The sequence below is a fragment of the Tympanuchus pallidicinctus genome, unplaced genomic scaffold, assembly GCF_026119805.1.
Source record: "Tympanuchus pallidicinctus isolate F22 unplaced genomic scaffold, pur_lepc_1.0 scaffold16, whole genome shotgun sequence".
NCBI classification, from domain to species: domain Eukaryota; kingdom Metazoa; phylum Chordata; class Aves; order Galliformes; family Phasianidae; genus Tympanuchus; species Tympanuchus pallidicinctus.
This window is the reverse complement of record NW_026294679.1, coordinates 6,594,632-6,606,326: the sequence shown is the minus strand read 5'-3', so window position 1 is coordinate 6,606,326 and position 11,695 is coordinate 6,594,632. Positions and strand designations below refer to the sequence as shown.

At 38.3% G+C, this 11,695-nt stretch overlaps 1 protein-coding gene across 1 annotated transcript; it reads left to right on the top strand.

The window, feature by feature from the left end:
- Nucleotides 1–1,729: 1,729 nt before the first annotated feature.
- Nucleotides 1,730–11,299, top strand: LOC128078139 (pancreatic triacylglycerol lipase-like). The gene is made up of 12 exons (XM_052678084.1): nt 1,730–1,807; nt 2,089–2,243; nt 2,389–2,514; nt 3,512–3,646; nt 4,028–4,136; nt 4,430–4,549; nt 4,761–4,880; nt 6,258–6,373; nt 7,450–7,579; nt 8,764–8,875; nt 9,643–9,810; nt 11,028–11,299. The coding sequence occupies exons 1-12, from the start codon at nt 1,759–1,761 to the stop codon at nt 11,089–11,091; spliced, it is 1,404 nt and encodes a 467-aa protein (XP_052534044.1). The 5' UTR covers nt 1,730–1,758; the 3' UTR covers nt 11,092–11,299.
- The last annotated feature ends 396 nt before the right edge of the window (nt 11,300–11,695 follow it).

Below are 11,695 nucleotides of genomic sequence, written 5' to 3'. Positions count from 1 at the left end.
ACAGAGAGCAGTGGCTGGGCCACGAGATACAGGTTTGTCCAGTTTTTCAGTTTGTCACATTTTTTTCACCACTTTGTATCAGAGAAGCTGACTACTTAGTATAAAATCTTGCTCAAACCCTTTCCATTAGCTCTTACATTAAATTGGAAAGACTGTTCCTACCTCATTTTGAACAATTATTCAGTTCTAATAGGACATTTGATGCTTCTTCTGCATCACTGACAGGAAGATACTTAACAAAAAATTGCTTCTTCAATCAAATATTAAACACTGAGATCTAAACAAGTATCAGAAGTAATGTTTTGGGAAAAAAAGAAAACTTTTAAAGAAATGGAACCATAAAATCATTTGGGTTGGAACTCCAGCTCCCCTGCAATGAACAGGAGCACCCATAACTCGATCAGGTGCTTAGAGCCCCATCCAGCCTGACCCTGAATATCTCCAGGAATAGGGCTTCCACGTGCATGACAGCACCTGATACGCATGCAAACAGCTGGTATCCAGTTGGTCTTTCCCTGAGACAGAGATTAGCGAATACCTGTTCTTGAAAGTTATGTGTAATGTAAGAATAAAGAAGAAAAAAAAATGGACACTTCCTAGGTAAAAAGTTGCTCTGTATTCTGCTTGTTTGTTTTTGTCCACTTATGCCATTGTAATACTGCTACAAAACACAAAGCAGCCAGATCCCAGTGTCTGGGTGAATTTTGTATGTTATGGGTATATATTTGCAGCATGGTTTCTGGAAGTTCATTACTTAGACAGACGTTTCCACAAAACTTGGGTTATAATGGGAGAATATGAGGCACCCACAGGGGCTGATGCCCATTGTTCTACATCCCAGAACTTCAACATGGAAACAAAAGAGACCCTAGAAGAAGATCAAACTCTTTCATTAGGAGAAGATCTACAGACAAATATTCCTGATGGAACAAGGCTTCTCTGAGCAGAATTGATATCAGAAAGTGGGCACGAAAGACCCACAAGGCAGGAGCATTCCACACACACAACCACTTGATGTGGTTAGAGAAGCAGTCTTAAAAACTTATCACCTAGGAGACCCCCACATCCCAGCTACACAACATTAAAAACAAAAGCCTTCCCAGCTAAGAGAATCCAGTTCTTCACAACATAAATTACTGCTTGTGAATTGCCCTACACCTGGAGCAACAGTCCCATTCTGGGTCCAGCACATCAAGTCAAGAAATCTACGTACGTCAGTTTTGGACTTCAGAGATAAATCAGCCCTAAAGACATTTTCCAGTTTAGATATAAACTATAATCTGAAATAAACAAATTTTACTATCTTTCTAGGAACATTTCCAAGGATACAGCAAAGTATAAAGTACATGCAAAGTTTGCCCATTACAGCATGAACTTCCTACACTGCACAGTAAGTAGTTCAGGTTTGGTGGCGATTCATTTGTCTTGTCAGGTGAATGGCTTAAAGGGGAATGGTAGCACACATAGGTGTCCTTATGTTAGTTCTAAATTAGCAGGCATACAACTTAGTAGCAGGACAGAAGTCATTCTGGTCTAGAGCTAAGCCACTAGCAGATTTTGCAGCACCATAAGCTTTGCTGGAGCCAGGTAACATAAAGCTGACTCACATGTCTTGTCTGGCAGTCATGGGGATAGGTTGCAGGAAAGAAAGGTCAGGACCCTTTTCACCATAAGAAAAATCAGCACCAGAAAGACAGGTGGGCTTGGTAATCAAGCAGGTTTGCAAATCCTAGCTGCTTCTTTTTCCTGCTGTTCTAGATGCTTCGAATTGGGATATTCTCGCTACTTCTTCTCTGCACAGTCAGGGGTAAGTATATGGAGTTATTGTTTATAAAGCCTTTCTATGATGCTTGACTTTGTGAGATATTTTTCTGCACTCACTCAGAGCGGGTGAGCAACGGGGTGGCTTCTTCCTTGGTGAAAACTGTTGATTTTGAGAGCTGAGACAAAGCAACAGCTGGACTTTGCACTATTTAAACTGGAGAATTTTCAACAGGCCGAGAGATGCCTAAGAAGAGTCTGTATGTTATGACTACTAGTCTGCTCTTTACTCATTCAAATACTCTTGGTCTGATCTGTATGCTACAGGCTCTGAAGTTTGCTATGACAGAGTGGGATGTTTCACAGATGATAGACCATGGTCTGGAACTACACAGAGACCAATTTATGTATTACCCTGGAGCCCAGATAAGATAGGCACCCAGTTCTTCCTTCACACAATAGAAAATGGTAATAAATATCAGGTAAGAACTGATGTGGTTTAAATATCGGTAAATTACAAAACTTTTACATGTCTGTACAAATGAACAGAGTTCAGCTCTGCACAATTTTGATGCACTCTTTACAGAAAAGAGTTTTAAAATTTTAATAATTTAACATCCACAACAGGAGATATCTGCAGTTAACTCTGCAACAATTGGGAGCTCAAACTTCAAAACAAGCAGGAAGACGAGATTTGTTGTTCATGGATTTACAGATGAAGGAGAAGAAGGCTGGACCTCAGACCTGTGCCAGGTACGTACCGCAGGGAAATCCTGTCTCTAGGAAGTTCCTCAGTTGGCATTTATAAATGTATTGCTGTACATTGTTTGCTTTCTGTATTTCTAATCACTATATTTCATACTACTCTTAGTGATAAGAAAGGGAAAAAAGGGGACATATTTCAGTTGCTAATAATTTGAAAATAAGTTGCTTATTTTACTTATTTACAATAAGTACGTTGAGGAAAAACATTAGGGGAAATGCATGAAATTCTTCACTTTAGCGAAGTGAGTGACAACAGGATTTGGCTCAGCGAGTGTCTTTTTCCTGCTCAAAACAGCTCAAATCTGGAGCTCTTTGCTTTCTATCAATTTTTGCACTGACTCTATAGTTCCTCAAGTTGTTTCTTCATTTTTCTCCAAAACAGAGCTGCAATTCAAATTTGTGGCCTTCTCAAATCCTCTAAACATGATTTCCATTGCAGCTGCTAAAGAAAGCTGCTAGTCATACAGCACACAAAGCAAAATAGCAGTTCATGGCACATGAACTATATGGACAATGCTTTTATTTAAGTATTCACACAACTTCAATTTTCTTTAAATTATATATTCCTAATTTACTTAAAAGAAAATTATAAGGAATATAGTTAAATTCCACTAAAATCAAGTATTTCACATTTATTGCATCCCTATTGCCTGCTTCTCCTTTTTACTAGCTCAAAAGAAATTAAATTTATTTGACAGCTTCTTGATGGAAAATATCTATGTTGATTATCATTTTAAGGACATATAGGATTGACTGTTGGACTTGTTAATACTTTGTTCCAACTAACAGAAATAGACTGATCTTTTAATAACTTGCTGTTTTGATTCTTAAAATGTTCCCAAATGTATTCATGCAGCATTTATGAATTTGGCTGTATTAAGCACTGTGAATCCATTTCAGATTGTACTTCTGTGGGACTATTTTTATGTCTTTTTTTAACTATTTTATTATTGTTGTTATTATTTTTATTGTTTTTACAAAACAGAGAATGCTTACAGTGGAAGATGTGAACTGTATTGCTGTAAGCTGGAAAAAAGGGGCAAGATGTACGTACTCTCAGGCATCGAACAACGTCCGTGTTGTAGGCGCCGAAATTGCATATTTCGTCAACGTGCTCATAGTAAGAATCTCCTCATTATATAACTAAATATATAAAGCTGCTCTGGAAACTTTCATGACTGTGAATGTAACCAGCAACATTATTTTTTTCTACTTAGTGATATTTTTGGAAGTTCTGCTGGAAACAACAGACTTATTTCTGAGTTGGAGAACTGTGTGATAACAGAAGGGTTAGTCGACTTAGAGGACTGAAGTTCTCCAAGATAGCTGAACAGTTATTCCATGGATGTTAATATCTGTATTTTAGATTTAAGTATTTATACTGGCAAAAATGTACCATAACCCTATAGGAGCCTATAAGAGTTTTCAGCCCATTTTTAACTCTCTCTGTTGTTGATAGAAACTGAAGTAATAAATTATTTTCTAAATATTTATTTTTCAGGATCAATATTCATACTCTGCAGCCAATGTCCACATCATTGGTCACAGCCTTGGTGCACACGTGGCAGGAGAGGCTGGCAAGAGGAGGCCAGGGATTGGAAGAATAACTGGTAAGGAAGGGATCTGAGTCCTGTACTAAAGACACCATTGCTTAACGAACAGCACAGGAGCAATGCTGTAATGCAGCAACATTCCACTGTCATTGCTATAAATGAGCTTTAATTAATTGCTATAAATAATGAATGTACAGTCAGAAGCAGCTGTAGCTACAGTTATTGGGTGTTATTAAAAAAAAAATAACTTCTCCTGCACTCCTACAGTTACTGTGTACAATCTTAATGTTATTTTATATAACACATCTAGATCTTTTCTTCCATACGTGATACACACATTTTTCTTTCAGGACTGGACCCTGCCCAACCATATTTTCAAGATACTCCAATTGAAGTCAGGCTGGATACAACGGATGCAGAGTTTGTTGATGTTATCCACACAGATACAGCTCCCCTAATTCCCAACTTAGGTAAGCGTTCAGCGTTACTGAATTAGGACCTCATCATCTGTGCTCTGTGCACTTGAGAGTCATGATCAAGATTCTGGTGTGTTGATCAGTGCATAGGCAGAAAAACATACCATTACAGTTACTGAGAACTTAAACTTAAGCCAACAGTTTGAAGAACTGTATGAGAGAAGACAAATGTTAAATGTATTTACCTCTGCCTTAAATACTCCAGGTTTTGGAATGGCTGAAGCAATAGGACATCTTGACTTTTATCCAAATGGAGGAGTGGAAATGCCAGGCTGTGATAAGAATCCTATTTCACAGATCATAGATCTTGATGGCATCTGGGAAGGTAAGATGTTGATTACATTACAAATTCAGAGGAAGATCAGCTTCAAAGTGTACTGACTTAGCACTCCTTCACTCAGGTGTTTTGTATTAACTTTTCATGTATGCACCATCAATGACAAATACCCAGAGCAGTGAAAATTAGCATGTTCAAACATACCACTTTCCTATAATTATTGTCATGCAGGGATCAAATAACAAATAAGACAAAGGGTTTGATCTGGAAATCTCCTTTAAAGTACTTAGAAGTAGAAACAAACACTACTTAACCCTTCCTAAAAATTGTGCAGGGTCTGTAACAACACATACATCTTTGTTGGTGGAAAGGAACTTTCAGACTCCCACTTCTGGTTTGGGATCTTCAGCTGCAATTCTTCAGTAGAGCAGTGCATTTAATTATAATTTTTTTAGTTAGCTATTACAAATCTGGGTTGCACTGAAGCAGTGTAATTGTGTCTATTTTCAGTCACCTAAAAAGACTGGCAAGTGGCTACTCTAATACGCTTTTAGTTGTTGTTTCCTACAGATTTAGTTTTAAAAAAATCTATTTAAAAATTTTTAATAGTATAAACTTAAACTGCACATAACAGAACATTTAAAAAGAAAAAAATAATTCACCTCTAGAAAACTTTCAGTGCATGATCCAAGATTTACATGGCTGCAAACACCTTGAATTCTCGAAACCCATCAACTTATTTGTGATACCTGGCCTTTTTCTCTAGGTTTTATTCAAAGCAGCTGGAAGCTTTTTTTTCTTTCTTTCTTTTTTTTTTTTTTTTTTTCTCCAAAGAGTAAACTTGTTATCAGTAATAGGGTAATAGAGAGTTAAAGCACAAAGAAATAGGTGTTGTATATCTTCTTCTTTTGAACCTAAATTCAGGAAAAGAAAAAAGAAAAAAAACAGCAACAAAAGGAAAGTTTTCATTATTTTAAGAGTTTCTCTTCTTTAAATACCTTCAAATAACAATACTTTCTCAGGTGGAGTAAATCAGCACTGTCCTAGGGAGTTCACTGTTAGATGTTGGCATTTGTTTTTCTTTTGTTACAGTAATACAGCATTGCCTACAAAAGATCTGCTTTATGCAGCTCTTGTTTCTATTGTGAAACCTGGTCTGCTTACTTCCTGGGAGAGGGAAGAGGGCCTGGACTGCCAGTTCAGTCCTTGCAAAGCATTCCAGATTCACACCTTGCACCTGCTGGATCAATAACTTTCTTCAGATCATCAACTCATTTCAACAGCAAGGTTCACATCTCAAGTTCACAGCTTCAAGAGTAGCAATGAGGCTCCTGAGGAGGAATGACCCATTCCAACAGCACAGCAAGCACAACGTGGGTCTCTTTCAACAGAAATGAGAACTAACCTGAGAGCATCTTTTCACAGGAACTAGGGACTTTGTGGCCTGCAATCACCTGCGCAGCTACAAGTACTACTCTGACAGTATTGTCTACCCTGATGGATTTCTGGGCTATACTTGCAGTTCATACGATGCTTTTCAAGTAAGTATGTTTCAATGCCTCACTATGGGCCATTTCAAAAGCAGTGCACTTGTCAATACATCTGAAACTCTATTTACACTAGCTTTTACTCAATGGGTGCACATGTAAGATAAGTGACAGACACCTTACAGTGGCTTAGGTGACATGAGCTGAAGTAGGAGAAGGTAACAACGAACCAGGGATAGCCCTGACACTACTGCTGCCCTAAGGTATTACTGGAACTGGTGTGGCTCCGCAAGCCTACTCTGGTGCATCAAATAGGGAACAGATAGGAAGGAGAGCCTGCCCCAAGGATCATCATGTCTATCTGTTAAAGAGCAGCAAGAGGGATCTCATACTATAGCAGATAAGATTTCAAAATAACAAGAATTATAATAATATGTAACGGCCCTGATGGGGTCAGTCTATGGTGGAAGTACTTTGGTGACTTAAGATGGCTACAAGGACAAAGCACATTAGTTATGGACCAAGGGCAGGGAACCCTTCTCTGTGTCAGAATGGGTGATACTGAACTACCTGAACGTGGCAGTGAGGCAATAGGCTCATCATATCCCACAGGCAGCAAAGAAAGAAGAAAGCAGAGCAAGGAATATATAAACGTATATAAAAGGAATAAAATTGATCTCCATACATTCTGAGTAGATGATAGAGGCTTTTCAGATCATTTTGGGAGAAGGCAAAGACCTGTTTCTATCACAAGGATACAAAGCTGCTTTCAGGACAAAACGAGCTTTGTTTTCAGTACAAAGCCTTTCTTGAACCAGTTTGGAGGTAATCCTTCTCATCTGATGCTGAGAGAGACTCCTCCTTCTCCATGTTCCTCTTCAAGAATACTCAAGGATATCACTTGTGCAGCTGGAATGAGCTAGATGGCATGAGAAAAGACATGGAGTCCTGACAAATCAGAGCCTTTCAGAAATCTAACTAGCTTACACAGTCTTTCTCTAGTCACATAAAAAGTTCCTTGAAACTCACGGTTGCTGTGATTTATGACCAGTTAAAAATAAGCATTATCGCTAATAATTTCTCTGGGCTGTCTGGATGACTTTGTTAATGCATGTATTTCATTTCACTAGGAAGGCTGCTTCCCGTGCCCAAGTGAGGGATGCCCAAACATGGGTCACTATGCAGATAAATACAAAGGGAAAACTTCAGGTTCTACTGTGAAACTTTACCTGAATACTGGAGAAGCCAAAGATTTTCCTCGTGAGTTTTGATTGTTTCCATTGCTACCACTCCTTGTAAAAATGCTTTTTCTTTCACATTTCACAGTCAATTTTAACAAATGACCTCAGAGCAGTGCAAATGGCTCTTCAGTCTTTTGGGTCTTTTGCCCTCTTCTCTTCCAAAACTAACGATATTTGTGCACACCAGTTGGTCTGAAAGATGTCAGACTGTAGAGCCAAGTGGAAGTTGATGTTTGCTGGGCTACACTACAAGGTACATGCAGGAAGGATGATAGGCAATGCACATTAGTCACAGAAATATCTTATTAAATATTTAAAGTGTCTGTGACCATGGCAGTGGTTAAAGGCAGAAAGAGAGGCCTGGAGAAGATGTGAAATCTCCAACTTTGGAGGCAGTCAGAACTCCATTTGTCAAAGGCCATAGAATCACAGAATGGCTTCGGTTGGGAGGGACTTCAAAGATCATCTAGTTTTAAACCCCCTGCCATGGGCAGGGTTCAGAGCAACCTGTTTTCAGAAACGGATGGACAAAATTACTTCCTTTTTAACATAAGTTATTCTAAATGTCTCTTAAAATGTCTTTTGCTTCACCTTTGTAAAGAAGAATTGGAGGGAGAAGAGCTATTTTTGTTAGTTGCAGGCTAAAAGAAAGTTCCCACTCATAAGAGTGAGCATATCAGATATTTTTTTTAAGTTTATTTTACAGTATGGATCAGCATTTGATTCCCAACACTTCTTTCTTTTCAGCTTCACTGTACATAACAATATTTGGGGTCAAATTCTCAGGGCTATGTTTATTTACCACAATACTAGCTAGTGTTTTTATTAATTCCTTAGTTTTGTTTCTTTTTTCTTTCTCTTTTCTTTTTTTTTCTTCCAGAAAGTAGTACAAATGTCTGCCCATTTCTCATGTTGATCATAGTAAGACATAATAAATAATGACAGATCTGACTCATTGGTGTATGGTTGTAACTCAATGAAAAACTGTCAGCCCCATGTATGACAGTGTTATGTTAACTCCATCCAGTCCAGGCAGCCTGGGATGTAGCCTTGAGCTGAAAGTACAACTCAGTGATAGTTTCTTTTGCTTTTAACTATGGTGTACAGAAAAAATATATATCTAATCCAACTTGACATTTTTGATGTTTTGATACTGTTTCTCTCTCTTGGTGCTATCCAACTTACTGTATTTTTTCTGTGTAGTTTGGAGGTACAAAGTATCTGTGAAACTCTCTGGAAGTTCTAAAGTAACAGGATATGTAAATATTGCTCTGTATGGCAATAATGGAAACACGAGGCAGCACCAGATTGTCCAGTAAGTTCAACGTTCAGTGGAAAATAAACTTCCAGAATGTTTAATTCATTTCTAATAATATTTCCTTTTTAACTGTGTCTCATTTTGCAGAACAGATTCTAGCCTCTGTTACAGCTCCTTGATGTAAATGCAGAGACAATTCAGTCACTCTGGATTTATTTTAAAAAGGAAAAGCATGCAGAATTTTAAAACATCTGAATTTTAAAATGTTGGAACTTGGTGCAATCTCAAATTGCTTTCTCTATTGATGTGATGGGACATCAGTGGCCAGATTATGAACCATGGTGACCCAAGAGACCATACATGTTTGACTCAGTCACAGGGCTGTAAGTTTGAGAACCTGTGGCAGAGAATCAGGCAGCAGCTTGTGGTAATCCTTTTGGTCAACCAAATACAAAACCTGTATCAGATCAATCAATTTATATTATACGAGATTTCACTTATTTGCAAAATAATATAAACATGCTTTACTCATATAAGCAGCAAGACACAGCTCTGCCTTCTCCATGGGGACTGTCCTGTAATTGCACCTTCATAGTAAACTGTGACTGCAGCACAAGGCAATCTGCCTTTTCTTCTGACAAACTCCGATTTTTTGAATGAATTTCATAGGAGAATAGAGAATAATGTTGTTACCATGATATAAGCTAAACACTGCCTTACAACCAGCTTTCTACTGACCTTGCTACCACAGCCAAACAGTTGATGTGACTAGTAATTATTAAATGCCAGAAAGCCTCACATATGCAACACGCTATTTTTCACAGGGGAACCCTCCGACCAGACAACACTTACACAGCCTTTGTTGATGCAGAAAGCAACGTTGGAGAACTTACAAAGGTTAAATTTCTTTGGAACAACAATGTGATAAATCCAACTCTGCCTAAACTGGGAGCTTCAAGTGTCACAGTGCAAGTCGGAGAAACTGGACAAGTGTGAGTATATCCGCTGTGAAAATCCCAGCAGCTATTTGTGAGGGCAAATGACAAAATTTACGAGGGACAAATGCATTTGCACAAGAAAAGGTGCTCAAAGCATTGGAAAGAAAAGACTCTAGGGAACACTTTTAACTTCCTTCCTTTCAAGATACTGCTTATTCATGATTCCATTCACTACTATTTCAACTCTGTACCTTAAGTAACTTTGAAGAAAAATTAGTTCCAGTCTTCAGAAGGGTAAATTTCCTGTAAAAACCTTTGGGTGAGAAAGATTAGCACCGGCTTAGATTATCAGCATAATTCTTGCCAACTTCCTATTTGCTGCCTGCAAGAAATGGCTATGTCTGAGCTTGCATTTGGATGTCTGATTCAATGTCAGTGGGAATTAGAAGATTTCCATTAATATCGATGGTCGTTGAGATTGTGTTAGACAAGACAGAGAGGCAATAATACTTCTAACATTTCAGTGAATACAGAAAATATTTGGAAGCTGTACTTAAAAAGCAAAATACAAATTGATATGAGCTAAAACATACTTCTGTAGACTCTGTGGAACAAGGCTTGGATGCTCAGATTATAGAAGTAGATTTTACTGATCCAATGTAACTTGTGTGTTTGGGCTTTTTAAAACAAAACCCCTCATTTTCTTTATCATGTATGACTGGGTGTCTAGAAGAAGGGGTACAGCACATGTTCTAGGCCCATATGCAAATGCACAATTAAATGTAATCACTTAAAAGACAATATTGCAGACAGAAATAGTTTCAAGCAAAGCAAAACAATTACGTCCCAGCAGCATTGCCTCTCAGCAGAGGAAGAGCAGTTGTAATTTCTATTCATGGAAACATGTTGCTGACCAAGCATATTCCTGTAAATAAGCACTTGTTCTTCTATTGACTCGTGCCCTTGCACGTGGAGTTGTGTTCATCCATCTGGTGATGGTAGTGATGGTAGCACAAAAACTGAGGGGGAAACAAAAAAAGAAGAAAAGAAACTAGAAGTGGAGGAGAACAGCCAACTAGAGTAAATACCGTCCATCAGTGCTACCACCCGCAGTAGTACTTCAAACAGGTGCTTAGAGTCCCTTCTGTTCTTTTGGGGGAGCATGGTTGAGTCAAATGAAAAGTCTGGTTGAGATAGCAAGAAAAATCCACATGTATAATCTCAGTAAATCTCAAGAACTCAAGACATTCATATGTTTTTGTTTTCTTCAGATTCAATTTCTGTGGTTCTGAGACAGTGAGGGAGGACGTTCTGCAAACCCTTACTGCTTGCTAACATGGATGCCCAAAGCCTCGCCGCCAACAAATGCTGGTCAAGCATTAAAAGACCCGAGTCTGCAGTCCTTACAGTTATAGTAATGGAAGCTTCACATGCTGATTAATAAATTGTATCTTTTAGATGCAGACATGCAAAAAGAAACCTTCCTTGCTCTAGCATGCTAACGATCAACCAAAATAAATAATAATTATCCAGGAAATTATAATATATGAGGGTTTTTATTTCTTGGGGGGTGGTACGGGTTTTGTTTTGTGACTTGGTGGTTGTTTTGTGTCCATGGATATCTCTCTATAGACAAGCCTGCAAAATACATAATTGTTAGAGTAGCTTTAGGAGTGAATGAGCTAATGCCTATTGAAAAAAAATTCCTGATTTCAGTATGCTTCAAGATAATTTCAAACAAGGGGAAGAAAGGGGGGCAAGTAATGGAATCTGGTATGTGACTTCTGGGCAGTGCCAGAAGTGAAAGGAGACATGCTGGTAAGAAGAGAGAGATGAGAGGATTAAGGAAGCTGATGTTGTTAACCAAAATGAAGGCTAAGCCTGAAATAGTTTGCAATAAAGACGTGAGCAGAGGAAGAAGGGTGAGCAGTTTACAAAA